The sequence below is a fragment of the Grus americana genome, chromosome 8, assembly GCF_028858705.1.
Source record: "Grus americana isolate bGruAme1 chromosome 8, bGruAme1.mat, whole genome shotgun sequence".
Classification (NCBI taxonomy): Eukaryota; Metazoa; Chordata; class Aves; order Gruiformes; family Gruidae; genus Grus; species Grus americana.
Window position 1 is genome coordinate 26,014,655 of NC_072859.1, and position 26,656 is coordinate 26,041,310.

Consider the following 26,656-nt stretch of genomic DNA (forward strand, 5'->3'; position numbering starts at 1 on the left):
TAGTACATTCTGGGTCTTAATACTTTTATTATAAAAATGTTACAAAAGAACAAACTATTCCAAACCTCTGTAAAATGACTGCAGACACTGGAGAGGCGCAACATGATTGCAAATAAACAGCAGGCTACTTGGTACATAAAGATTTTATTTTTTTGTATAAAGTAAAATTTTTCCAAATGTAGAAGGTTGAGGATGGGGGCTTTTCTAGCTTGTTTTCTACTCCCTTTAAGTGGAGGGAGGAGTTTTTATTTCACAGATCACAGAACGGTTGAAGTTGGAAGGGACCTCAAGGTCATATTGTCCAATGCCCCTGCTCAAAAGCAAGGTCACCTACAGCTGGTTGCCAAGGACCACAGCCAGGTGGCTTCTGAGTCTCTCCAACAATGGAGATAGTTATTGACAAGACATTGGCTGAAACAACATGAAATTTCTAACAACATACAGTGAAATAAATACCTGTTTGTTCAGAGATCTGCAGGAAGTCACTGAAGCTCATTTGGTATCTGTCCCACTTAAAATATTCAAACTGAGAAGATGGTAAGAGTTAGATCACCTGGAAATACAGCTGACCCACATGGTCTTGTGTGTCATGTCACTGTTGTACCCCTTCTTCAAATGAATAGAAAAGTGACAAGAACAACTGTACCCTGCTTGAACCAGGGAAGAAATCCCCACCCATGCTATGAAATAAATCTCATTGGCCAGGGACTGAACTGCTTAGGTTCCAGCTGATCAGTTTTCTCCTGCGTCCATCACATAACACTGATGTAGTCAGCAAAGGCCTGGGAGGAGTCCCACGAGTCGTTGACTACGCTGCACACTGCTTTGAGACGCCGAAGTGCTTCTTGAGCTGTTTCAGCATCCTGGTCCAGCCAATTTTGGAAGAGGCGGAGGTGTGTGAATTGAATCTGTCCCCCTCTCTGCTGGATATGGCTTTCCAGCTTCTTTGTGAACTCCAGGAGCCCATCGGGTTTGATGCAATTTGAGCTTTCCAGGGGAAAGAGGACAAAAAAAAAAAAGTCATTAAGAGTCTCAGCTATAATTTGAGCAGTTTAAATTACTATTCCTTCTAGTAACTACCAGTGCAGGTACTTGAGGATATTTCAAAGCAAAGTACAACTTTCTTCAGCAACACAAAGTGTGAGTTGTCTTTTAGTTTTGATGAAAAACAAAACTGAAGCACAGTACTATGAAGGGCTGGTAGCTTTTTAAAACTAAGGTAGTAACTACTGACAAGCTAAGCTTGTTATCCTGGCCTCCTTACTACTGACTTAAGTAGATGTAGCTGTGGCCTTAAAATGTAGCTGGACCCAAGCTGCTGGCTAAGCAGTGCCAGGAGCACTTCAGTCTCATAACAGCTGTCAGCTGCCTGGACCAAGGGGCCTGGCCCAACCTACAGGTCCCAGCACAGGCCTCAGCAGTAAGTGATCATTTCTCTCTTCCTTCTGAGAAAGTCTCAAGAGCATGTGTCAGATCCTGGTGTTTCTAGGGGATTAAAAGGTCATTTCACCTGCATATGAAGTTGCATGCTAGACTTAATCCTGTGAGAGGCACAGTAACAATCAGGATTCAAGGCTGCTGAAGGAGTGGCCATGGTTAAATAAATTGTCAGGCCTGCATTCTCAGCAATGTGAGCCATTAGGATGCAAAGAAGGCAGCAGGGGAAATCAAGCAAAAAAGTCATTAGTATTGCAGAAATGTCACCCTCTGTGTGCTTTGTGAAGGTTACTGCGTATCTTTATGGCCACTCAGGCTCAAGAAGAGAGCAGAAGTTCAGGCTGAAGACCAAAGGCAAAAGGAATGCAGAGGCATTCATGGGATCTGACATGCAATGACAGCATTCTCTCCCTATTCCAGAGCAGTGGGAACAGAGCTATTCACACTGATGCCTAAGAATAAATATATGTAGGGATGTTAGTTCTAACCTACAGCACAGGAGGAACTTGCAGCAGCCTCCCAAGGGAGCAGCAAACCAAAGCTGCTTTTAAGATGGAGCTTGACTCATTTATAAAAGGGACAGCAAGATGCCTCAGAGATGCTGGAGGTCCCTGAGGTTGTATGTGCTCATTGCAGTGTTTCTCTAAGCTTTTCTTGAGCACGTGTTCCCTTGAGGAAGGAACAAAACCATGTTCAGGCTTCTTCTGCTGTCTGAGCCCAGCTCAGCTCCAGCCCTCCCAAAACAAGAAATTCAGTGTGTTTAGAGCAGCAGAATACCTGACATCGAGCTGGCAAAGAGAAGAGGAGGAATCTTCAGAGAAAATATCTGCAAGGGCAACCAGCCTGTGATTCCCTAAGAGGGGAGAAATGCAGGTGTTAGATGCAAACTGGGAACTGTCTTAAATATTTAAATAGCCACAGGGCTGGGATAATAGTGCAGAAAGGAGGCTGTGAGCAGGTGCGTGCAGCACAAAGGGCTCATCTCTGCACCCTCAGTTTGTCCCCCTCAGTGGCCTAAAGCAAATTTGCCCCGCTGAGCAGAGTGTTGAAGGCAACAGAAACGTTTGCTGATGGAGCAATTTGTTTCACTAGAAAAATCCTGGTTTTGTTTGAGAAGTCAATATGCAGCTTTGTTTTAAAAACGGGCAGTAGTACCAGGGTTCAACTCAAACCTCAGAAATTAGGTGTATTTCAGGTGATCCCAAGCTTTCCCATTTCATTTCCTTAAAAGACCAGAAAATGATACTCTGGATTTACCTGAAATTCATTTCTCAGATATTTCTACTTGGCCTGTGATCCAAAAAGCCTATCATTTCTGTAAATTCAGTTCCACTTCTTTGACACAAACCCTTCCTTTACTTATCCCATCCCTCCAGTGGCTGCCAACACCTTTTAAGGCACAAAATACCCAAACTTGGGCGAAACCTGTGCCTCCTGATGAAAGGCAGCGCATCTGCTGGTGGACGTATTCCTGTTAAAGAGTCTGAAGCAGATTAGCGTTCACTCAAATCTGAAGTCCCACTGATACTTGCTTTTGCTGCAGAGAAAAGCAACCGCAATGACTGTGCAGCACCTGGGCTCTTGGTACATTGCTGAACTCAACTGAAATTCTGCCCTTAAAAAATGAACTTGGTGCTCCTTATTTTGTGAGCTAAATCCACTCTATTCATGCCTGTGTTTTCAGCACAGAGGTCACCACCTAGCAAAGGTCCTAACTCCAACCCTCAAGTTATCTCCAAGAGAGCTGGTCTAAAGTCAAGGTCCCACAGCAACATTCACAGTACGCACCAAGGCGATTCCCAGGCAGTTTGAGGCTCTTCAAAGATGAATTTCTTTTCACTGTATTGATTATTTCCGACAAAAATTCAGTAGTAGAGCTTTCAAACAGCCGGCAGAAGGAAAACGTTATTTCTATGAAAGAAATGGATTGACAGTACGTTAGTACTCCCTGGGCACTTCATTATTCCATAATTACATCCTGCAGACAGCTCCAGTCCTTAATCCGTATGCAAGAAGAAAGCTTCCCCAGCAGTGGATTGCATACAACAGTACCGCCGATCTGTCACGGGAAGAGAGCGGAGATCACACCCAGCGAAGTGGCTTTGCCAGCTGACCCAATTAAAGGCTAATGCGCTCTGCAGGTTAAAAACCTTTGTTTTATAGCTAAGAATATGGACTCTTCTTGGCAGCACACACCAGTTTTGCAGCTGTTCCTCTCTCTGCCCTACTGGCACAAAGAACCAGACACGTTCCCACTCTGCCAACAGCTATAGATCTGCCCCAGTGACATTTGATTAAACCTCACACATCTGAAGATCACCTCTTAAATGTCAGCCAGCCACAAGCAGCCACCTGTAGCACCTTTCCAGGCACCAGCACCCAGGAGTTTGCTGTACCTTGCAGTACGGGATCCTGAAGCAAAAGCAGAACTTCTTTCTGGTGCTCAGCCAGGTTCACATCATGAAAGCTCACTTTCTTCAAATTTGGATTATACTCTAAAAGCAAAACAAGTTCTCGGGTAAAGTACTGTACGTCCTTGGGATAAAAAAACCCTGATCCAACTACCAGCTAATGCTCAGAAACTGAGCTGGACTGTGGATAATTTGTGCTGGGTTGTGGGTAATTAAAAAGGAACCATCCTGCTGTGCAGGATCATTCACATGCTCAGCACAGGAAGTGGGATGGCTGACACCCATTTCCTTTTCTCAGGAGACAAGGACGTTCACACTGAAGAAATGGACCCACCTAAGCTGGCTTCATGCTAAAGGATGGAAGATCGCAGCAAGGAAGCTATGCTGTGTGTCACGGTGATGCTACCTAAAGCTCAGCAGAGTACCTTTGAGTGCCTCCAAAAGGAGCCCAAGCTCCTGAGCACAGGGCAGCGTGGCGCTGTCAAGGGACAACTGCTGGAGGGACTTTGACGCCTTGAGCACTGGCAGCAGGAACGCAGTGTGCAGAGGTTCCCTGGGGAATCGGATCTCCAGCTGCTCCAGGCAGCTATCTGAGGGAAGAAAAATAAACAACAATGAAAGAGCTTGGTCCGGGGTGCCCATCTTCAACATAGCTAGGTCCTAGAGCAAGCAAGAAGTCCACATGCCTGACGTGACTATCATTTAGGTTGGTAGAAAGTGCCTATGTGACACACCCTGCCTCACAGAGCTCTATGGCAGCTCAGACCTATGGTAACGTAAATCCCTTAAGGCTTATTTCAGGACTCCTGCCAGGCCACAGGGCCACCACTGCGTTCTGGCAGTGAAACAATGCTTGAGAAACCAGTCAGTGTCTTCCCAGAGCACAGCTCTTCACTGACCCACTCAATACACGCTCAGGCTTTGCTTACTGCTTTTCTGGTCATTCAGGGGCTAATAAGGGTGATGAGAGACCCATGAGCTGAGAACACACTGCTACAGCTCCCTGACTGTAATCCAGAGGTTTGGACAGTGCTTTGCCATCACGTGTGGTATTGTGACGATCAAGAGATGCTTTTCTTCTGCTTAAGGGTCTGTCCAAGGCTTAGAGCTGCCCAGTCAATAGGAAGGACAAAGCAGAAGCTCCCAACCAATGTACAGATCTGGTGGGATACACTCGTTGTATACGCTGCGTGGCCAGTCACTGCTAGCAGGTTATGACTGGATCTGTACAAAGCTGATGTTGCAGCAGGTTAGCATATAGCAATAAAATTGCTTTGTCCAAGACTCAGGCTCCACAGAGCATGTCACATACTGGAAAAGACAAACTGTAACACCATCTAAATCAGAAAAGTGAGGCTGTAATTGCTTAATTACACATCACACTAACAGTGCAGAGTTCAAATCTGCATGCCAAGCTTTTACGGCTCTATCTGCCTGCCACGTCCTGGTCATTGCTCAGAATTTGTTTCCTACCTGGGATTTCTGCCTTGCTGCAGCTTGGATTCCCCTCTGGCCTGTTCCCCTCCAGCTGACATTTGAGGTCGAAGCTGACTGAGAGCGTGTGGAGCTGGGGAAAGGCGCTTAGGATGCAGCGAACAAGCTCCATGCAAGGCATGTGGGAGAAGATGTCGCTCACACGCACCACACGGAGGTGGCAGTCCGAGTGGCGGGAGAGGGCCCGGAGCCCCGAGAGGATGCAGATGATGTTAGCGCCCAGGCCTGGAACAGCATTTGTACAAAAAGGTGTTAGCTGTGCCTGGTACAGGCACCAACACACACGCGGCTGGAGCTGCACCAATGGCCAGGCAACCCAAGTCAAAGCCTAAACTCCCAGACTGCTTTATCCACGTGTTCTTAAACTATGGCACTGATGGTGTATATGGGAGATGGAGATCTGGCTCTTCCCTTTGCCCTCTCTGGATGGCATTTAAGCACATGGCCAGGGGCTGTTTTGGGGCAGAAGGGCCCCATTCTCTCCCTCAAACAAGTCCTCACACTCGTTAACCATCTCTACCGATGCCATTCTCAAGATCAGGTACCAATACTCTTACAACACCCATTCCAGTAAAAATAAAATCAGGGTAAACCTGAGCAGTAAGTCAGACCATTAGACCAAGGCTGGAAGGAAGCAATCTGTTCATACCACTAACCGTTGTAAGACAGAACCAAGTTTTCTAAAGACACCCAGGAGCTCAGCAGGTTACTCAGAATCCGACAGGTCTCCTCAGTCAAAGGAATGGAGAACAATTCCAGTGTGGACACACTTCGGAAGCGGTGAGCAGCTTTCAGAGAAAAGATCCCAGCAGATCCTCCTCTTTTCTTACAGCCAGCATGGCCAGCGCACGGAGATCCTGGGGAGGAACTAGTCCAGTTCTCAGCGTTTTCTCCCTCTGTGGCACTGTTTTTGTCAAATAACCCTGAACTATCCTCTCTAGCAACAGTAAAAACAAAATCATACAGGTCTTCTGGGTCAGCATACAGTCTCCTGCTTCGTCTGAGGCAGCGACGTTTCTTCCCTACCGCAGATTTCAGCCGTCTGCGTGTCTTTCGGAGAATGGGATGATGGGACAGCTGGTCTGAGACCCAACGATGAGATCCTCCCTGAATACTGGTGTGGTCGCAGGGCACCTCGCCGCTCACCTCCTCACATGCTTGGTTTCGCAGAGGAGGACTTCTCGGTCCAGAGACGACAGAGTTCAGGCGAGCATCAGTCCTGCACCCACTCACCTCCGGGGCCCTGGGGGATCCCTCCTGGTTCTTGCCATCGCTCCACTCCCTCTCATTGCAATGGCCCCTCTCTGCTCGCTCTTGTGCTGGCTCCTGGCTTTGGGCTTTGTCCTCCCCTCTGCAAAGGCCACACAGGCTGCCGTGATACGTGAGGGCATTTCCCAAGCGCCAAAACCCAGCACTCATGCTCAAAATGAGGACGAGAAGAACCGTGTCAGGAACGGGCCAGGAATACATGGACACTTGGCTGACAGAGCCATGGTGAATCAGCCGGTGAAGAAGTAAAACCAGCGAACGCCTGATGGACTGGTCAGAGGAGAGGAGGTGCTGGAACTTCAGGATCCGCAGGGAGCCTGCCAGATTTTCAAGCACTTTCTGGTTGTGCTCAGCAGCGAGCTCCACTGCGCCCTGCAGCATGTTGCAGAGGGTAAGCTGGGAAACGTGTGGGGAGCTGTGGAGCAGTGGCGAAAAGTGATGGTCGTTGAGACGCCAGTCAGAGGAAACATCCAAGACACCATGAAGAACGTTTGAGAAGAACGTTTCAAGGAACTTCTTCCTCCAACAGGTTATATTCTGCAATTAAATTACCTTAGGTCAACCAGGGTAAAACCTATTCAACAGGACCATGTTAACAAGAAGTCAGCCATGATCTTTCTCATTCTTTTTCAGTTAAATTATTGCTCTCTGCTAACGTGGTAAATGCAGTGTCCAAGAAAACCTTCTGCTAGCACAAGTGAGACTACCTTCCTAGTTCTCAACATCCTTACTCAGTGTATTTGTTCAAAAACCATTACTCTCATCGCTATCTCTTCATCTTGCTTCTTAACCAATTTAAATGTATTCAGCGGTTTGAAGCTAAGCCAAGTTTTCACAGATTAAAAAACCACATCAGGAATTTTCTTCCCGAGCGTCTATTTATAGGCTGTGATTAAGTTGTGTGTTAACCATTCTTTTACGATACTGAATCAATGGAGCTGCTTCAGTTTTGTTACATAGACCATTCTTCCAAACTCTTCTATAAATCTTTTTCTAGCGCTTTCTAAGACATCAGCACATTTTTTTGCCAGTGTAGGTGGAAGATACTGTTTTTATCCTCTGTTTCCCCAAGAATTACATCTCTAAGGACAGAATTTATTTTTGCAGCACTCTCGCTATCGTGATATGTACACTACAATTCCCTTTATGAATCCTGTTCCCAAAATGATTACGATACCGCGGTCACACCTTGGTCCGGAGCTCTACAAACGCTTACAAACAAGCACCAGCAGCACCGTCAGGCTTAGAAATGAAACCTCGCAGAAGATGGCAGGAACGGGGGTGCCTGCGTCGTGCCCCTTCTCCCACCGGCAGTGTCCCCTCACCTCCGAGTTAGGCGGCCTGGTTTTCATCACGTCGTCCCACAGCTTGCGCCAGATGGGCTGCGTCGAGAGGCCTGGGGTGGGGAAAAAATAATCAAAAATAATCAAGCTTTCACCCCTTCTCCCCATATGAGCGTTCCCCCCTGGAGCTGTCCCCATGAACCCCTGCGGCGAAAGGACGGTGCTCTGCGGCCAGGGCAGACCACCGCCTCTTAAAGGACGTGATTTCAGAAGCGGCTGGTTCTGGTGGTCCCCCGGAGGAGCAGAGGTAGGGCAGGGCCCGCCGGAGCCCTGCCTGGGCACGGGACGGGGCTCCAGGATTTGGCCGCGGGGGCGTGTCCGAGCCCCGGTGGCGGGGGGCTGTGCTCCGCGGGCGTTCCCCCCTCCGGCCCAGGGCTCCAGCATCCATCCTGGAGGGGCTCGTCCCTCCTCTGGGGGTGCCCCCGGTGTGGGGCTCACCTCTCGGGGTCAGGGGCACCCCGCAGTGTGGGCGGGCGTCTGGGGTTTGTCGTCCGTCCGTGTCGTGTCCGTCCCCCCCCCCCCCCCCCGCCAGTTCTGGGGGCTCGTCCCTCCCGCCCGGGGGTACCCCCACGGGTTTGTCACCGTCCCCGCCGGTATCACCTGCTCTCCGCGCGGCGCCCTCGGCTCGCTCGAGGCGGAAGACGGTGAGAAGCGGCAGGAGCCCCCGCAGGAGGTGCCCGGGCAGCGCTGCGGAGAGCCAGAGGGAGACGGCGGCAGAGTGCGGGCAGGCCCCAGGCCCCGCGCCCCGCCGCCCCGAGCCGCCCGCGCCTTACCCCAGACGTCCCGCTCCAGGGCCCCCATGCTGCGGCTCACCGCCGCCGCGCTCAGCGCGAACAGGCTGCGCGGCTCCGCCACCATCGCCTCGCTCAGCGCCGCCGCCATCTTGGGAAGGCACACCCCCTCCCTCCCGCGCGCCGCCGCCGCCGCCATCTTGGGAGGAGGAGGGAGCTGGCGGCCATGTTGGGAAGGTCGCGTCCAGCGGCGTGCCCTTCCCGCGCGTGGCCGCACAGGCCAGCAGCGCAGCCAGGCCGAGCCAGCGCCAGGGTTGCGATCCCCAGGAAAAAGGGCGCGGCAGCCACCTTGAGACGGTCACAGGCGCAGCAGCTGCCGCCTGCCATGTTTGGAAGGGAAGCGCCCAGGCCCGAAGCACCACCCTCTGGGGAGGCGGTCCCAGCGCGCTGCGGGCGCGTTTCTGCTTCCGGGGCGGGCCGCGGCACTTCCGGCGGGTGACCCTGGCGAGTCCTTCTGGGTGGCGGGATGGGGCTGCGCGACACCGTCGTTCACGCCGGGGAGCCTGAGGTGAGGCCGGGCCGGCGGGGCTGCGCCGGACCCCCGCGGGACGTGGGCGGTCGGTAATGGCTGTGCTTTCTTTCTTTTTTCTTTTCCCCAGGAGGAGGAAGAGGAAGAGCTGGTGGTAAGACCGGGAGCGGGGCCTGGGGGGCCTGGGCCGCCCCAGCGCGGGGAGCTGGCAGGCCGCGGTGGCGGCGGGGGAGACCCGCAGCTCCCGGGGAAGAGGCCCGGTGCCTTTCAGCACTGATAAACAAACTCGTAGGGGTTCGGGCTCCCGTTGCCGCTTTGTGCTGGCGATCCGCAGCGATCCGGCTTGAATCCGGGCTTCGGTGTGGATATACGGCTTCCCCTTAAAGCAAAGGCCTGGGGGAAGACGGCGTCTCGAGGGTCTCCCCCTTCTCATGGCAGTCCCGTGTGTGCAGGATCCTCTAACCACGGTCCGGGAGCACTGTGAGCAGACAGAGAAATGCGTGAAGGCGCGGGAGCGGCTGGAGCTGTGCGACGCGCGGGTGTCCTCCAGGTCCCAGACGGAAGAGCAGTGCACAGAGGAGCTCTTTGACTTCCTGCACGCCAGGGACCACTGTGTAAGTGCAATGTTCCTGCTGGTGCTGGGAGCGGAGCTGCCCACAGCTGCGCTCCTGAGAGTGCAGACAGGTCAAGTGTGAGACACAGTAGCTGTTTGCTCAGGGAGCTCTGAAGAGCTGTGAGCCTTGATGCTTTTCCATGTTAAGTGTTTGGTTCCTCTTCGTTACAACAGTTGCAGCTGGGATTCGGTAGGTTATTAAACAACTAAATAAGCCAAATGCATTGTTTCTGCCCTGTAAATGGCACTCTGCTATTTCAGTGTTGTTTTTGCCGTTTTAAAGGTAAATCTTTTTAACCTGAGCTGAAACTTCATAAGAAATCTCATCCCGTTTGTTTTCTTGAATGACTTATCACAAAATGATGAGAAGAGCGGAGGACTGGGGGGCCAGGTGCATTAGTGGCCCAGAAATCCAAGATGCAGACGGTAACACCTGGTTGATTTCCAGCCCCAAACTGTGAGTTACCCAATGCTTTTGCCTCTTTTCAGGTTGCTCACAAACTCTTTAAGAACCTGAAGTGAAGGCAGAAGTGATTGTCCATCTGCTTCCACAGCCCATGTCGGCGGTTCCTGGATTCACAGCGCTGCTTCCCGCCGTTCATTCTCCATGCCAAGTATAAACCAGACGGCTTCCAGGCAGTGACTGAGCATCGCGTGTCACTGCCTCTGTTCTTGCGGAAGATGCGCAGCTGTGCAAAAACATGTCAATGTTCTGTAATTTTCCATATTAAACATAGAGTTCCCATGGAAATACCCTCTGTTTATTTCGTAGCTATTCTGCTTCTAACTTATATGGGGTTAAGATGAAGTTAGTGGGGGTCAGAGCCCAGGTTGTGGGGGGAGACTTTTCCTCACCTCTTTGCGCAGCCGTGATATGCGGTGGCTGGAGCCCAGTCCCACAGGTAAAATGTTTCCAAGCCCCACAAGACCAATATTTTTCACGCAGTAAGTTCTGACTAAGTTAAACTAAAGGAGTGACCCCTTTTCTAGGAGAGAAGTTTCCCACCTTTGAGGAAAACCATCGGCTGTCCCTCACTGTCACCTACTGCTGGAAGAGCCTCTGGGCTGCAGTCGGCTTCGCGGTCTTGCCCAGAGTGACCAGTCGTGTGGCTGCAGGCGGGCATGGTGATGGTGGTCCCGCTGCTCGAGCCCCAAGCAGAGCATGGGGGGTCACCGGGGGGAGCTGGAGCCCCTCTGTGCCAGTCCCCGGTCCCCCCTGCTGACCTGGGACCGTCCTGCAGAAGGTCAAGTTCATGCTCTGCCTGGTATTCTGAGCGGGATGTTTAGTAGCAGGAAAACTGATGTTTCAGGGGGCAGCGAATCCTTTCTCAGCTATTCCTCAAGGTGAAACCCCCACCTTTTAAATGTGGCTGTTCTTTATCAGCAGCTGCCTGTAACCCTTTTGCTGGTGGCTTTCAGGTTTAATCCCTAGTGGATTGACATGGAGCTTTATTAGGCTAAGCCTAGCATACCAATATTAGGCAGTTTTGGGGTTTTCGTAGTGCAGGCTCTGGAAAAAGAAGGTGCAGGGCCGGTCCGCCGTGCAGCCCGGTGCATTGCTGGACCCTTTTCAGCAGCGGGTGCCCAAACCCGGTTCCTCAGCGCCCGGGGAACCCAGGCGGGGGCTATTCGGCCGAGGGGGAGGGGGGGGCGGTCCGGCGGCGGAGCTGTGCGGGGCCCGGAGGGGGACGGGCTGGCGGCGGAGCGGTGCCGGTCCCGCCCCGGAAGGCGGTGCGGCGGAGCGCGGGCGATGGCGGCGCTGGGCGGGCGGGCGGCGGTAACGCTGCTGCTGCGGCGGGGGCCGCCGCCGGGGCTGGGACCGGGGCCGCGGCGGTACCGGTACAAGGAGAAGTGGGTGAGCGGGGCCGGAGCGGGTCCCTGCCCTGCACACCAGCACCCCCCATTACGCTGTTTGCCCCCCCCTCTTTTCTCCCCGCTAACCCTTTTGCACCCCGTTGCGTCCCTCTGGTCTCCCCGTTTCACCCCCTCGCACCTCTCACTGCGCCCTATAGCACCCCTCACCCGTTACACCCCCGTTACGCTGCTGTACGCAGCCGTTCCCCTCCTTCCGTACCCACCCCGCGCCCCCAGCCCCATTAAGCCGTTCCTGGTGCTGAACCCCCAGGGAACCACCAGCCCGTGGGTGTGGGGGGCACCATCACTTTCTGGGGCGCAGAAAGGCCCCAGGGACTTTTGGCAGCACAGAACGCGACACTGGATTCTTCCAGAAAAACATTTAGGCTGGGGGGGACACTGGGCTGTCGAGGTATTTTGTCTTTTAACATCTTTGGTATTTTTTCCACCCAAGGCTACCGTGGCCCCCCGCATCCCGCCCACGCGGCTGGCCCTGCACCACTTCGACATGAACTACAGCCTGCAGCTGAAGGACCTGTGGCCCTCTGTCCGCGCCAGCCTGCTCTGCGAGCAGAAGTACGGTGCCCTCGTCAACAACTTCTCTCCTGTCGACCACGTCACCCAAGAGCTGGAGCTGCTGAATGCTACTGATTTTGTTTCCGAAGCCCCCAAAAAGGCACAGCAATCGCAGCGGGGCACCGCTACGGAGGAAGCGGGGAGAGAGGAAAGCAGGTCTGGTGAGGGCAGAACAGTGATGCAGGCAGAGACGATGACGCAGGCAGAGACATCACCACCGCTTCGTGCCTCCATCAGCCCCAACATCAAGTGTTACACCTTCCCCAGGGGTGATATCACACGCTTTCGCCCTGCACGGTGAGACATCCCTGGGCCAGACCGCCCGCTGTCTTTGCCGGCCTCGGGGGCTGCACGTGTGTGAGCACACGCTGCCTCTGTACGTCCTCATCCTCGCTTCCAACTGCTGTTTTCTTTTCCCCTCGTGCGTTTGCTTTTTTTTATGCAAACTGGTGATTTCCAGGCCAGACACTCTGGGTCTCCTCAACTATTATCTCATGGACGCAGCATCTCTCCTGCCCGTCCTGGCGCTCAACGTCCAGCCGGATGAGTTTGTCCTTGACCTCTGTGCAGCTCCAGGTGGCAAGACTCTGGCTCTGCTGCAGACCGGGGTTTGCGGTAAGTGGAGGTGGGTGTTCCTTGTCCCCTGTGCCCATTAATGTCTGACCGTTAATCACTTCTCGTTATAAGAGTTGGGAATCGGATGTGCTTTTGCAAGAGTGACATTCCCGGTTGTGCGTGTTTTATCCTCTCAGGGCACCTGGCAGCCAATGATGTCTCCATTTCCCGGACAAAGAGGCTGTACCAGATTCTCCATAGCTATGTTCCCAAAGAAATCAGGAAAATTGTGAGCGTCACGTCCTGCGACGGAAGGGACTGGGGTCAGCTGGAAGGTGGCACTTTCCATAAGGTGGGTGATCGGGAACTGGTGAAGATAAACCCATCTAGGTCACTTTCATCCTGTTTCAGAGGAAGACAGCAGCTTACCCAACAGTATAATTGTATAGTTTTTCATAATCTTAAATGCAGAGAAAGAGATGAGACTAAGCCACAAACGGAGTAATATTTCCTCTTGCTCTGCCCTTCCTGCAGGATCTGGTGTATGCGTGGGCATCCGGAGTTGTACCTTTATCTGCCTGTGTAATAGTCCTTAAAAGATGCTGTTCTAGTCCATCACCTGCAAGGGGTTAAATGTGGAGATGAGATAACTCTTGTTTCTCAGCCACGTCCAGCCGCGGGAGCTGGGTTTGTTACCCCGGGAGGTGTCACTGCAGGAGCTCTGACCGCGCGTGGTTGCAGCTGTAGGTGCCGCAGTAACACGTACCGGGAAGACACACAGAGTAGAAACGCTAAATCAGGGCACGTGTGTGAGCGTGTGTCCACCATTTCTGTGTCTGTTTGCACATTTCTGAAACGTAAAAGCAGCCAGGGCGCACCCCTGCGCAGGGGCAGGTACCGAGAGCTGCTTGGTGCGTGGTAAGGGTGGAGGAGTCGGGCGAGGGGCAGGCTGTGCCAGGAGACTCGCTGAGCTTGACCTGTGCCCAGAACTGATGCAGGACCTCTGCTGCTGCAGGTCCTGGTGGATGTGCCCTGCACGACAGACAGGCACTCTGTCATGGAGCAGGAGAACAACATCTTCCACAAGAGAAGAACCAAGGAGCGTCAGATGTTGCCAATGCTGCAGCTGCAGCTGCTGATGTGAGTGAGCTCAAAGCTGTGTGTTTTGGTGCCATTTGTGTTACGAGAGCAGCTCTCCATGGCCAGCACTGACGCTTCTTGCTTTATGTGTCCCTGACCGGCCAATGTGGAAAGCGTGTGTAGTTTTCTGGAATGGCAGTAAGTGTAGGAAGGTGCAAATGTTCTCGGTCAGATCAAATGTCCTTCCTGCCCCAGCAGGAGCCACAGGAGGTCGGGATGAGGGTCTGAGGAGCAGGGTGGGTATAGTGTTGTCCCTTTGTGTGACGATCTCCCGGGTCCCAGCAGTCAGCCCTGGAGGATTCCCAAGTGTCCATATCTCCCAGCACGTGGGAGGATGTGGGGGTGCTTTGTCACCCCATTTTGCTGGGAAGGCTGGACGTGCTGACTGCGAGCTGGGGCAGTAAGGAAACAGAGTCCCATGGCAGCGCTGAGCTGCGAGAGCCTCTTCCCCTGTACGTACTCCTGTCCCATTCCTGTGGAGCTCAGAGCAGGATTACTCCTTCCAGCCGCTCTCCAGTAGCATCTCTCGCGTGTTACGTACCTTTTATCAATCTGAGCATCTATTTGACCCACATTGCCCTGGTCTAAACCAGTCCTCAAGTCGCAGTGACACAGTGAGAACTGCTGAGCCTGTGGAGTTCAAGGAGATTTGTCTCTCGCCTCCTACGAGTTATGTGCTGGCTTCCCAGTTTCGGTGGGTGGGAATGCTGGTGTCCCACGCAGTCCTCTTCTTCCTGTGACGGTGTGTGTGTTCATCTTGCCTGCAGGGCTGGGATCCTCGCTACCAAGCCGGGAGGAGAGGTGGTGTATTCTACGTGCTCCCTCTCCCCGCTGCAGAACGAGTATGTGATCGAGAGAGCGGTAGAAATTGCAGAAACCCAGTTTAACATCAGTATCCACGTTGAGGACTTGAGCCACTTTCGGACACTCTTCCAGGACACGTTTTTCTTCTTCTCAGATTGCCGGCTGGGGGAGCTTGTCCTGCCTCACCTCACAGCCAACTTTGGACCTATGTATTTCTGCAAATTACGTCGGATGTAGAAGCGGCGACAGACTGTGTGGTGGCTATCAGGAAATACCCCAAATTTCCAGGGAAAGAAAACTGCTTTATATTTATTTTTCTTTCTAAAATGTCTGAAAGAAAGTCTGCTTTTCGACTGCAGACATAGAGAATAAATGAGAAAGACCTGCTCTGGAGTCTCCTGAATATTCATCTGTTTGAGGTGTTTAATCTGGGAAAGAGAGAGAGGTCTTATCAGAGGGAGCAATTTGTCCATCCATCTCAGGATGGGGTAAATGGCCCTGTGCGGATGCTGCCCTCTCCCTCCTGTCCGACTGCTTTGATCCTACGTGAGCAGGTTTGGGTTAACAAACACCATCTGGGGATCTCAGCCTTTCTGTCCCAGATCTCACCATCTGCGTAATTGAGTTGCATCTGTCTCTGTTTATCTCCTACCTTCAGAAAGAGCAGCCTGAGGTCCTGAAATAGGAGGTTCCTAAGAATGCCCCTTGGAAATGTGCTTGGGATGCTCGAGATCTGGTGGGGGAAAGGCCAGTGACTGTTGCCATCCCTCACGGACAGGAAAGCTGTGGTTGAGCAGGAAGGTGTGAACACTCCCACGCTGGATGCCATTTAATGTCCAGTGGGAAGGTGTTTGTATGATTTTCAGTAATAACTGTGTATTCATATAATCATAACATCAGTGAAGGATTACTGGAGTTTATTATAAGAGTTCCTTAATAGCTACATTTTTATTTTTCTGAGCAAAATACAGTGATGGGAAGGGCAGACATGGCTCTGTTCCTTACCGGGCAGCCCAGAGTTACGTCCACATGAAGTTACTCCAGTGCCAGCAAGAAAATACTACTGAGCTTTTGTAATACTTTTCTCTCGGCATTGCCACGCTCCTGCAAGAGGCAGCATAGATGAAAGTGTGGATGAACCCCCATCCGTGTCCATCCTTCCAGGACAGTGCAGTTCATGGATTTATCTTCATTTGAACCCTGCTTAAGCCAGTCCTGCCCTCTGCATCGCATCTTGGTTCCTTACAGGAAGGAAGGCGGGGGGGTCGGGAAATGGCTTTTTCTTCCTCCTTCCCTCCTCGCTGTCACCTTTGCGCTTCCAGTTGCAAAGAAGTCGTGCAGGGCTGTCCCTTTCGCCTTGCTGCTGGCCCTGCAGGCGTGGGACCGTGGCGGCTATGCTGCTCTCTTCTCGCGGCTGAGGGTCTCCACCTCCTTCATGAACCGGAGGCACAGCTCCTCCTGCCAGGGCAAGGCCACGCACTGCACGGCCACGGGCAGCCCCACGGCTCCTGCCACAGCCTGCAGCGGGGACACAAGCCGTCAGGGGTCACCCGGGGGGAGGGCTCAGACCTCCAGCAGCTTTTGGAAACTTGGCGGGGAGGTTGGAGGCTGAGCCCTGCCATTCCAGCAGCATTAGTGCCCTGGGGCAGAGGGAAGGCTCTTGCTGTTCTTGTGATAGAAATGGTTGCCAAATCTTAGGCAGCCTGTTTAAGACCACCTCCACAGCCAGCTCCCTTTTTCTTCAGCATCCTCATTCCTGATCCATGCTCCGGTGACAGCCTGGGCCTGGTGAAGGGGTCATGGAGCAGGAGGAAAGTGCTGGGCAGCACTGTGGGCTGTGGCTGTCACAAGGACCTACTCGAAAGGAGCCACATGGCTCCCTTCTGGTTTCAGCCTATAATCCAGTTTGGGGGTGCTCCCCCAGTCCCTCCCCAAGCCTTAGTGATTTAGTTTTTTGGGGCTTGGGAGAAAAGGGATTTGTGAGATATATAAAGAAGAGGTGGGGATTTTTTTGCCCTCTGCTCACATTGATGGAGACATTTAAGAGCCCCTGGTATCAGTGAAACTAATACTTGAACATCTCTGCTCCACCACTTTCCTTGTCACATACCTGTTTCAGCGTCCGGTCCCAGGGGTCATCACAGCATCCTTGGTAAAGCTTTAGCTCTTCCTCATCAGCCTCTGTCACCGTGCTGACCCGTACAACCCCAGCAGGGAAGTTCAAGACATTGTAGAGCATCGTGGAGGAGATGGCAGCTGAGAGAAGCAGAAGAGAGAATGGAGGTAGTCACAGCCTCCTGTCTTCCTTCAAACTTACACATTACATGTTCACTGAAGCCCCTGAGAACCAGCTGCTGCTGGGAGGAGAGATTTCACAGAGCTGGTCATCTGCAGGTCCAAGTTCTACTGCAAGAAACAACTGCCATCAGATCACTTCATACATGTGTCTGTCTCCGTCTGCTCAGATAGACTTATGGTAGTTATTTTCCCTTCTTAATGCCAATAAAATGCTTAGGTGGGTGGAGAAGCTCCATGGTAGTGGATGTTCCTTTCTAGTCACAACCACTGTGGTCCTCTGTTCTCCCGGGCATGTCCCAGACTCACTTACTGAGGAGTTTCCCGGGGTATCCCGTGGTGAAGGCAGGCCCCAGGACAGGGCACAGCACAACGTCCAGCCGGAGTTCCCTCCACCGGGCGATGAACTCGGTGCGGTACACCTTGGGGAGGAGAGAGGAGACCACATGGAGGCCATATCCACACCTGGAGCATCTTGACTTCTCCAGGGTATGCACCAGGCTCTGGCATGGCCAAGGAGGCAGCCGCAGGCAGCTGTGCTCAAGGGAAGAGGCAGGGGAGCATGTGTCTGCCTCCACAGCACGTGGCCAGCCTGTGGCCAGGAATTGGGAAGGTCCCTCTTTAGCTGTCCCCGCTCCCAGGATAGCCTTTGTTGTGCTGGGACCGTCAAATGTGGGCATTTGGGAATGAGCACTGTGGGCAACCAGTAAAGTCCTGGCTGGGTTGAGCCAAAAGCCCATCTGCCCCGTTCCTGTCTCTTTTGTGCCTCTCCCCCCATCTTGTCTCCTCTCCAGCACCCCCCTGCATGACTCCTTTCCTAACTGATGACCCTCCGACCTGGCACTTGCCGTAAAGCCTCAACTTGTAGCAGGATGCCAGAGAGAAAAGTCCTCAAAACGTACCTCTATTTGATGGTGATGATTCCACATCTCCTTCACTGACCTACATGTGGAAATCGTAGCAATATTTTTAAACTTTAAGAGGAGGAGGAATTGCTTAAATAATCCTCCAGGTTGATAAACTCCTGTGATTTCAGCAATTACTTAAAACAATACATCTTTCACAATTTGACTGAAGTTTCCCTTTGGCATTTGGCCAAAGCAGTTAAGCAACAAACGTCTGGATGAAAGTTTCTCTTGTGAGTCTGGATTCAGTACTCATATCCACCACAGGCTTCCTGCCTGACGTTATCCACCCAAATCCCTCAATCCTTTCAGGATAACACTAGGGGCAGTGCGACCCTGGGGAGATGTGTTCCCAAAGCCACCTCCAGGATGGAGGGACAACCCCTGCAGAGAGCAGGTCATGAATCCAGTTCCCCCCACCATGGACACTTAGAGGAGAAGGTACCGTTTGTGTTCATGGACATCCCTAGGGATAATGCCATCTTACCTCATTCCACCCAAGGCGCTCAGGTAGTCAGCCAGGCGGGGAAACTGGAAAGGCAAGAGGTTCCTGTTAGGGACGTGACATGGGGGTGCAGTAACTTGTGCCACCCTGGGAAACCCCTGGTCCTGTCCTGCCTCTGTCCCTGGGAATGCTGCACTGAGGGTGAATGACGACGATTGAAAATGTTCCTCATGGTTCTGAATTTACTTTGCTTCCATCTTCTGGTTGTTGGTTCCCAATTTGTTTCTTGCAGGCCAATATTTCCTGCTCACAGAGGAATGCACTGACTTGAATCAAGTTGCCTTTCATTATTTTTGATAAATCAAACATTTTTTAGCTTGGTATCTCACAGAAACAAGACCTCTACAAGCACTTTGAATGCCTCCCACTCCCACACTCACCTTTTTGATCCTGTCAGCTGAGAACAAACCAACTGGATAGAGAGGCAGAGAAAATGGAGGGTGGAGGAGAGAAGCCCTACAAAAGGATGCTCAGCTAGTGAGAGGGCTACCGTGAGGGCCAGCCCTTATTAATGACCAGGAGTCCCCGTGAAGGTGTGATCTTTGAGAGGCCTCCAACACAGGGACAGAGCTTCAACCTCAAGTCCCTGTGCTGCAGTAATCCCAGCGCATGAATCTGTAGGAAACTGGGTGCTGCTGCCTTGCTGACACCACTCTGCCTTGAGCCTGAGGCCAGGGACTCACCAGAGGTTTAAGAATCAGAGCCAGCAGCTTCTTCCCCAGCTTCGGGATCTTGCAGCAATTCACCTGTGATTTCAAGTTTGGATCTACAATATCTCCTGTGCTGAGAGATGACAAGAGGAAGGGATCATGCCAGAGAAGCCCTTTCGCAGAAACCCGAGTATCTCCTGTTTGGGGTGGGAGAGGTGGGCTCGTTTTGCCTGTGCGTTGTGCTCATGGGCGTGGGGATGGAGGTGCCTTACAGCACTGCTGCCAGAGGGCTCCTACTTACAACACGTCCAACCAAGCATGGCCTCCATCAGCAAAAAATGTCTTCAGAAACAATTCATTCATGACGTAGTGGATCCGAGGTGGAGAAAAGGGCACCAGCTGCACCAAAACATAAGATAAGTTGGCAACCTGGGGATGTGAATAATTGCCAAGGCTTGATTGTGGATATACTTCAAAGGCAGAGCAGCACCCCTCTGGGCTCCACACTTTACCAGCCCACGCATCTCCCTGTGGGATTATTCCTCCCTGACAGCCATTTGGCTCAGCTCTGAGACCTCTCCAGAGCTGTTCCCTCCTCCATCCTGCTGCTGGCAGTCACTGAGCCAGAAACTGCATGTTTCCCACCTGTCGCAGCAGAATCAACATCTCTCAGACATGAACTCGCTTTGCTATGTAGAGCACCACCAGCCTGTTTCTACAGGGAGGGAAAGGCGTTTCCCATCCCATGTCCCACGGTCCAGGAAGGACAGAGGTCTCCATGAACATTGAGGACGAAAGAGGAAAACACCTCTCAGAGTCCTGCTGGGGAAGGACAGACCTAGAAAACGCCGGGGCAACCTTCCAGAGTCAAATGCAGCACTTTATGGATGCTGCTGTCTGGTGTGGACCACAGCCAGGGCGAGCAGAGATGGATTCATTACATCCCTGACTCCTTGAAGGTATAAGCTTGCTAATTGCTGGTGCTGTTTCCCCATGAGATGCAACGCTACCTTGGGTAGGCGTGTGTCTGCTTTGTGTTACATGGCTGCAGTAACTTAATCTCATACCTCTGGCAGGTCATTTATCCCACAACTGGGCTTGGGAGCTATGTCTGGTTTCTGAAGCGTGATTTCAGCAGCAAGGAGCAAAGCTGGGGACACCTCAGGGAGAAGAGCGCGGGGTGGTTGTGCTCACCTGGTGCCCGGCTGCCTGCAGAGCCCCCCTGGTTTCCTGCACCGCTCGCCGCATGCAAGGGGGCAGTGGGAAGTAGCCGTCTGTGTCGTAGTACCCAACCCGCAGAGGAGCAGAGCTGGAGTACACCTGGAGCAAAGAGCCACCACTTAAGCATTTCCAACCCCACTGGGGGCAGGACTGCCCACTGCAGAAGGGGACAAAAGCTCCAAATGTTAGGGAGTAACTAATTTTCTGGTTTGCTACTTATAGTTTCTATAGGTTACCCTTTCTAAATGTCCACCCCGCCTTTTTCTCCAGCTTCCCCTTCATCCCTCCCTTCAGACAGAGCACAGCCACTCCAGACCAGCAGACTCAACCATTGGTACAAAGGATAGAGGTGGAAACCCCCCCTGAAGTTCATCTGCTGCAGAGGGAAAGGAAAAGTCCTCAGTCGAGAGATTTCCTGCAGGAGTTTCTCCTCCTATCTCATCTTCCCCTAAACTTCTCCAGCTTTTTGCTCCTGGTGTTGCCTTCCTCCCCACTCTTTTCTGGGGTCTCTCAATCTGATAAGCTACACACCAACTGAGGACGCAGAAAGGATAACTACTTATTAACCTATTTTTTTTCTAATAATTATGAATTTTACCCTCAAAGAGAGCTACAAAGTTCCTGAAAACCAGTACCGTAAGGATAACTGGACCCTTAAAGAATGCATACATTGAGCATGCAGCACCCTCAAAAGACACAGGGCTTGCTGAATTAAGGACTCACCTCCTCATTGAAGGGGATGGGGGGCACGGTGGGGTCCAGCCAGAACATGTCCTGGCAGAGCAGCGCCTTCATGCAGAGGGCCAGGCTGTCCACATCCCTCGCCATCGGCCCCAGCGCGCAAGGAACTGGATTGGGACGAGAGAAAACGTCCACATTAAGCAAATGGGTGCACCAAACACTGGTCCACCCCTCTGCACCGCCACATTGGCTGCAAGGGACGATCAGGCAATGGGGTGGGATGTTTCAGATGGCCTCCTGATAGGTCTTGGCGAACTCTGGCTTTCCTCAGGCCTAGAGGTGGACGTAGGACTCTTCACAGCACATAGAGAAAAGCAATTAAAAATTCACGTACCTGCCAGGATCCCACTGACTGGGTCACCCACTCCAGACAGGCTGTAGGAAAAGAAAAATCAGGATATTATTGTTTCAGTAACTGTGAGATATTCCCAGGAGTGGGCTCTTCAGTTCAGCACCCAAAGCAGAAGGAAATTATTGAAAGTATTTGAAACAGAAAATTTTGGTCAAAAAACCCCTAAACCCCAACAAATCCTAATTTTTGTTTAACGAAAAATGTTCCATTTTGGTGTTATTTAACCGTTTTAGCCCCCTTTTCCTTTTAACTCCAGGTCAGATTTGCAATGACAACACTGCCCTTTCGAAACAAAACCTAGCAACGCTGCCTCTTGGGAGAGGTTTTGAGCAAAGCCAGCCTTTAAGAAACTGTCTTCTCCTCCCCCCCCCCCCCCCCCCCCTCCCAGTACTCCGTGAGTACCTTGCCCCTTCTGCTGAGTTTGACAATTAGCAGGCTCCTCACAGGGTGGGAAGGGCAGACCCCAGCACCCACCTGAGCCTTTCGGCTGTGGGTTTGAGCCCGCACAGCCCGCAGAAGCTGGACGGCAGGCGGATGCTGCCACCGACGTCCGAGCCAATGCCCAGGATGGAGCCTCCCCCTGCAATCAGGGCTCCCTCCCCTCCCGAGGAGCCCCCGGGGCTCTTCTGGTGGCTGAAGGGGTTCAAGGTCTGGCCAAAGATGGGATTGCTGCAGTCGTAGCTGGGGACAAGAAAACCAGAAAAGCAGGCTGTCAGCAACAGCCTTAAGCCTTGAGTTTGTTGGCTCTCCCTTGCAGTGAGCTTAGGTGGCATAGCCAGCCCCATCCTTCCATCCCGTAAATCCCTCGGGACATGGCTTATTCCCATGAGCCTCCTCTCTCCCTCCCATGCACAAGTGCACTTGATTTCTCTTATGTCACGGTAGGATTATTTCCTCATAATCTTATCTGAAAGCTATTTTCATTTGAACTGAGATTGTTGGCAGCTGATGGAAGAGGGACTCGTCCAGGCAACATCTCAGGAGACAGGAAGGATCCTGTCCCAGGACTACAGGCTAGGTTTTAGCTTCAGGAGAACAACCAGAGGGAAGATTTCTAATAATGTATGTTACTTGAAGAGGGATTGTGGCACGTTGGTCATTGCAAATGGGATGGCCCCCTGCCTCTTCAAAACCTTGACTAGGACGCTGTCCTCCTGCACTGGAGTGCCCAGGCATTGCACAAGCCCACAGGTCACCAGATGCCCCTGCAGAGAGCAGAAGTGACAATGGACATGGTCAGCACAGTGCCCGTGAAGTTTTGGAAGGATTATCTGCTGTCTCCTTTGGGGGGGGGATGGCGGTATTAACCCACTCCCTTGCAAGCCCTTGCATGAAGGGCCAAGGACTGCCTCTCCTGTCCTTGGCAGAGAGCTTAAGGGGTTAAGGCTTCTTCTGAAGCTGTCCTTGCTCTTGTCCATGCTATTTCTTTCTCCTGACCCAGATGCAACTCCATAGATGCACTAGCTCGGGATCAAACCCAGTGTCCTGCTGTCCAAGTGAAGCCACCATTGGATGTTCAGGGAGGGAATATACATCCCAGGCAAACACAGTGTGATCCTTTTTCAGTTAGCCTTGGTGGTTTGCTTTGGGGTTTGCTTTGGAGTTAGAGCCCTCTTAACTGTGTTGGTAAGTCAACATGGAGGAGACTGCCTAAGAAATTCAGCTCAGGAGTGTGTGGTCAATCCTCATCAGGGCTTGTCTGTGAGGGGGTCCCTGGTGCATCTCATGCACAGGCTCTTTGCTAAGAGTTTCAGTGGCCAGGCTACAGCACAACAGGGATTAGAGGTTAACAATTCCTGCTACTAATGACTTTCTAGAAGCTGAGCCATGTTCTTATCCCTGATACTGCAAACCTCTGAGCAGAAGTCTGAGTTATCGCCCAAATGACCATGTTGCCCAGCCTGTGCTGCCTCATGTATCAGAGAAGAAATCATTTGGGTGTATAACTATTCACCCCTTGGTTTTTTGCTGATGGAGGTTTCTAACTGCCAGGGTTGCAGCTGCAATGAGATGTGGGGCCATAGCCTCAGACCCAGCCAGGCTTCCCACGGTGTAAGCAGGGAGGGATCGGGCCCCTTCCCCATTCTCTGTGTCCCACCACTTCAACACCCAGCCCAGCTCATGATGTGTCAGACACCTCATGGGCACCAAGGGAAGCACCTTGTGGCCGATGTGATCCTTGATGCTGACGGGGATGCCATAGAGCAGCCCTTTCTCCCTCTGCTGTTGTATTTCCTGGAGCTGCTCCTCACACTCCGGGATAAAATGCCGCAAGCAGTTTGTCTGCTGGGTCACTTCCAGGGCCTTTGCCGGACATGTGGAGGAATAGGTGTTAGTTAAGAACGGCATCATTACACAACTGCATTCAGTAGCTACCTGGATCTTCAAAAGAAGGGCTAGTGGCTTGGCATGAATGGTAACCCCCCTCCCCAGAGCATCGCAGCTCAAGCCGTCTCAAAGGACTTTCCAGTGATGGGTCTGACCCAGGAGACAGAGAGATCCCTGTCTTTTCATATCTTTCTCCTGATATCTGCTATATTAAAGACTTGTCATAATCACCAGCTCTAACAAGTCTTCTCAGCCACCAACCCACACACCATGACATGGAGAACATAAGTTATTTGCCCATCACACGGCGGACAGGCGCTCACCTTCTCTAAGTATGTGTAGAGGACAGTCTTGGGGTACAGAGACCCTTCCTGTAGTCTCTCAGTGAGTTCCAGCAGGGGCAGGGACAGGATGGCATCCGTCTGGACATGGGGGACCTGCAAGGGGAAGATGAAGGGAATGCCAGGACAGCAGCTCCAGTTACCTTTTGGCTCAGAGGGGATAAGTCTCTTAAGTTTTGCCAACATTATCAACAGAGCTTGCTGGAAAGGTGGACCCTGCTTGTTGGGCTTTAGACCTTGAGCTGCTGAGTGTTTCATCCTGAGCTTGGATGTCATGAACATGATGCAAACACAGGAGCCCAGCTGTCTCTGAAGGTGTAGAAGAGCTTCATGCATCCACTGCAGCAGGAAGGTGGACAAGGCAATACCTCACATCAGAGCCTTCCTCCTGGCACTGTGGGACTGACCCACTGACCAAGAGTTAATCTCAGCTGGGCAAACACCAGCCTGGGCAGAAGGTACCAAAGTCCTTACACACAAGTCTTAGGCTGGCCCTTCACCCCTCAGAATGGGTACAGGCAGTGTGGGTCAGCCCAGTCTGAGGACAAACATCTAATAGCTCAAGCCCAGCAAACTGCAAAGAAGTCAGTAGGGACTTACAGGTGGGTAAGGTCTACTCAGGTGAAGAAGACTGGCAGTTCTTAGTGCCACTAGCTTTTTTTAAAGATTTTTATATCATATTTATATAAATATATTTAAGAAAAAAGGTTTTAAAGATACATATCGCTTGTAGCTGATATGCTTTATCTCCAAGTACGTTACCTGTGTAACCATGAGCTGGTTTAACCAGTACCTAGTCAGACATGAGCAGGGCAGGAAGGAAAGGTGGTTAGAAATCAGTGTTGCTGTAGGAATTCAGGGCCACATCCATGCTGGTTGGGCACCTGCCTCATTTGTCCCCATGTCATGTCCTGGCTGCTCCCAGGGGACACTGAATGCCCTGTGCTTCATTAGTGTTAAGTGAGGTCAAACACCTTCTGGGCAGCCTGCTGGGATGGGAGGTCTCACTTACTGGGAACCCTAGTGAAAGCTGTTTTGAAGACTCTCCAAGAGTCATCCATAAGCCAGGTTTTAGGGGTGCAGACAGATGAACTTAGAGTTAGGAAGAGTAAAAAGCTTTCTTGCTTCTACCTAAAGAGGCAAGAGACATTTCTAGATCCTGAAAGAACTGAGTTTTGGATCAACAAAGGTCCAGTGCTTCATCCAAAAACCTCTTCCCAGTGAGTAATTCACATCTCCCTGGCTGGAGACTCTCACCGCATCTCATCTAGCTTGAGGAGAGCAGTGATCTCCCTTCCTCCCAAGGCAGCCTTTTCTCTTGTTGACGGCTGCTGGCACATCTCCCCTGGACTCCTTGTTATAACAGCTATGGAGGCACGAGCTGGAAGGAGGAGCTGAAGAACAACATCAGCAGACACCCTGGTGGGACTCAGACCCCCCAGAAGGATGGGTTACCTGCTCCCTGAACTGCTGGACAGCCTTTGCCATTTTCTTCACACCTTCATCCCGGGTCCTCCGAGCCTCTTCCATTTTCTTCTGGATCTGCCTTTTGCCCAGCCATTTCCAGACACCCACGGCTGCCACTGAGCCACAGAGCAGGGCGAGGGCAGCAGAAGGGTCCACCTCCCTCTCTGGCAGGAGCTGTCTCAGCTGTTGCTGGATCATAACGTGGCCTTCTGGTCTCCAGGGATGGAGTGAGAAAGAAAAGCAAGGCAGGAGCAGGAGACCTTCTCTGCCTCCCCAGACCTGTCCCTCCTTGCAGCACTACTGCCTTGGATCAGCAAATAGTTTGTAGGTCCAAAGCTGACCCCTGCGAAGCTGCCTTCAGTGGAGCGTGCAGTGGAGAATAATTGACCGGGAAACGGAAAAGGTGAAGTTTGGCCAGTGAACCGTGGGGCATCAGGTTTACAGGGGCTTTCTGGACTGCGGAAGTTCTCAGCTGGGGAGGAAGGGCTGTGAGATCAGCTGAACAAAAGAAGCAAGGAAGTAGCTCCTCTCCTATTTCCTGCATTGCCTTGGAGTACAATGGGAGAAGGGGAAAAAACAGCTTGAAATAACAAGACTTCCCTGCGCAGGGATGGGGAATGGTACGACGAGAGGATGCATAGCTGTGGAGTACCCACTGCCTCACCAAATCCCTTAGCCTGTGCTGCTCCCATGGTGGCCAGAGGCTGTTTTAGGAGTCCTGTGGCATAGGGCTGCCGTGATGTCTGTATGCACCAGAAGGAGAGGCTCTTCCACCCCCCTGACAGAGCATGCTGATATGGCCTTAGGAGTGGAAAACCCCCCAGGGTTGCAGGCCAGAAGCAAACTATTTCCAACAGACATGGGGGCAGTTAGTGTCTGAGTTTTTTTCCAGCGCAGATGCCTCTCACCACACGCACACAAGAACCATGCACTGAGCTGAAGGCAACAACCCAGCCAACATCAGCCCCCAGACAAATGCCATGGTCTATCTGTGATCATCTCTGCTGCTTTTTGATGATGTGTTCCTATGGGAACCTATGAGTTCCACCTTGCAAAAGGTTCTTTGGGCAGCTAGATTGTGCATTGCAAAATTTT

General features: G+C 52.1%; 4 protein-coding genes across 10 annotated transcripts; 2 read left to right on the plus strand and 2 right to left on the minus strand.

Moving 5' to 3' along the window:
* Positions 1-5: 5 nt before the first annotated feature.
* LRRC41 (leucine rich repeat containing 41) lies at positions 6-8,982 on the minus strand. 4 transcript variants are annotated; one of them, XM_054833729.1, is made up of 10 exons: positions 8,728-8,977; positions 8,555-8,641; positions 7,937-8,007; positions 5,999-7,148; positions 5,322-5,567; positions 4,274-4,438; positions 3,834-3,932; positions 3,226-3,348; positions 2,215-2,290; positions 6-987 (listed from the first exon to the last, which is right to left on the minus strand). In XM_054833729.1, the coding sequence occupies exons 1-10, from the start codon at positions 8,882-8,884 to the stop codon at positions 753-755; spliced, it is 2,409 nt and encodes an 802-aa protein (XP_054689704.1). In that variant the 5' UTR covers positions 8,885-8,977; the 3' UTR covers positions 6-752. The 4 variants fall into 4 exon arrangements, 3 of the variants coding, with proteins under 3 accessions (XP_054689704.1, XP_054689705.1, XP_054689706.1); XM_054833730.1 differs by lacking the exon at positions 5,322-5,567 and having other exon boundaries at positions 129-987; positions 8,728-8,981; XR_008578057.1 differs by lacking the exon at positions 6-987 and having other exon boundaries at positions 3,758-3,932; positions 8,728-8,982.
* A 139-nt stretch (positions 8,983-9,121) lies between these two features.
* On the plus strand, positions 9,122-10,578 carry LOC129209391 (cytochrome b-c1 complex subunit 6, mitochondrial). The gene is made up of 4 exons (XM_054833735.1): positions 9,122-9,253; positions 9,345-9,368; positions 9,667-9,828; positions 10,317-10,578. Exons 1-4 carry the CDS (start codon positions 9,212-9,214, stop codon positions 10,347-10,349), a joined length of 261 nt encoding a protein of 86 aa, XP_054689710.1. The 5' UTR covers positions 9,122-9,211; the 3' UTR covers positions 10,350-10,578.
* Positions 10,579-11,563: 985 nt separating this feature from the next.
* NSUN4 (NOP2/Sun RNA methyltransferase 4) lies at positions 11,564-15,143 on the plus strand. Of its 2 annotated transcripts, none has more exons than XM_054833599.1 (6): positions 11,564-11,682; positions 12,136-12,554; positions 12,718-12,872; positions 13,010-13,164; positions 13,828-13,952; positions 14,720-15,143. In XM_054833599.1, exons 1-6 carry the CDS (start codon positions 11,578-11,580, stop codon positions 14,991-14,993), a joined length of 1,233 nt encoding a protein of 410 aa, XP_054689574.1. In that variant the 5' UTR covers positions 11,564-11,577; the 3' UTR covers positions 14,994-15,143. The 2 variants fall into 2 exon arrangements, with proteins under 2 accessions (XP_054689574.1, XP_054689575.1); XM_054833600.1 differs by having other exon boundaries at positions 11,564-11,678.
* Positions 15,144-15,656: 513 nt separating this feature from the next.
* On the minus strand, positions 15,657-25,907 carry LOC129209669 (vitamin D3 hydroxylase-associated protein-like). 3 transcript variants are annotated; one of them, XM_054834428.1, is made up of 15 exons: positions 25,550-25,906; positions 24,077-24,190; positions 23,586-23,729; positions 22,497-22,630; positions 21,900-22,106; positions 21,408-21,448; positions 21,056-21,180; positions 20,306-20,431; positions 19,413-19,510; positions 19,145-19,244; positions 18,444-18,487; positions 17,954-17,993; positions 17,365-17,473; positions 16,867-17,012; positions 15,657-16,274 (listed from the first exon to the last, which is right to left on the minus strand). In XM_054834428.1, the coding sequence occupies exons 1-15, from the start codon at positions 25,757-25,759 to the stop codon at positions 16,149-16,151; spliced, it is 1,764 nt and encodes a 587-aa protein (XP_054690403.1). In that variant the 5' UTR covers positions 25,760-25,906; the 3' UTR covers positions 15,657-16,148. The 3 variants fall into 3 exon arrangements, with proteins under 3 accessions (XP_054690403.1, XP_054690404.1, XP_054690405.1); XM_054834429.1 differs by lacking the exon at positions 20,306-20,431 and having other exon boundaries at positions 25,550-25,907; XM_054834430.1 differs by lacking the exon at positions 21,900-22,106.
* Positions 25,908-26,656: the final 749 nt, after the last annotated feature.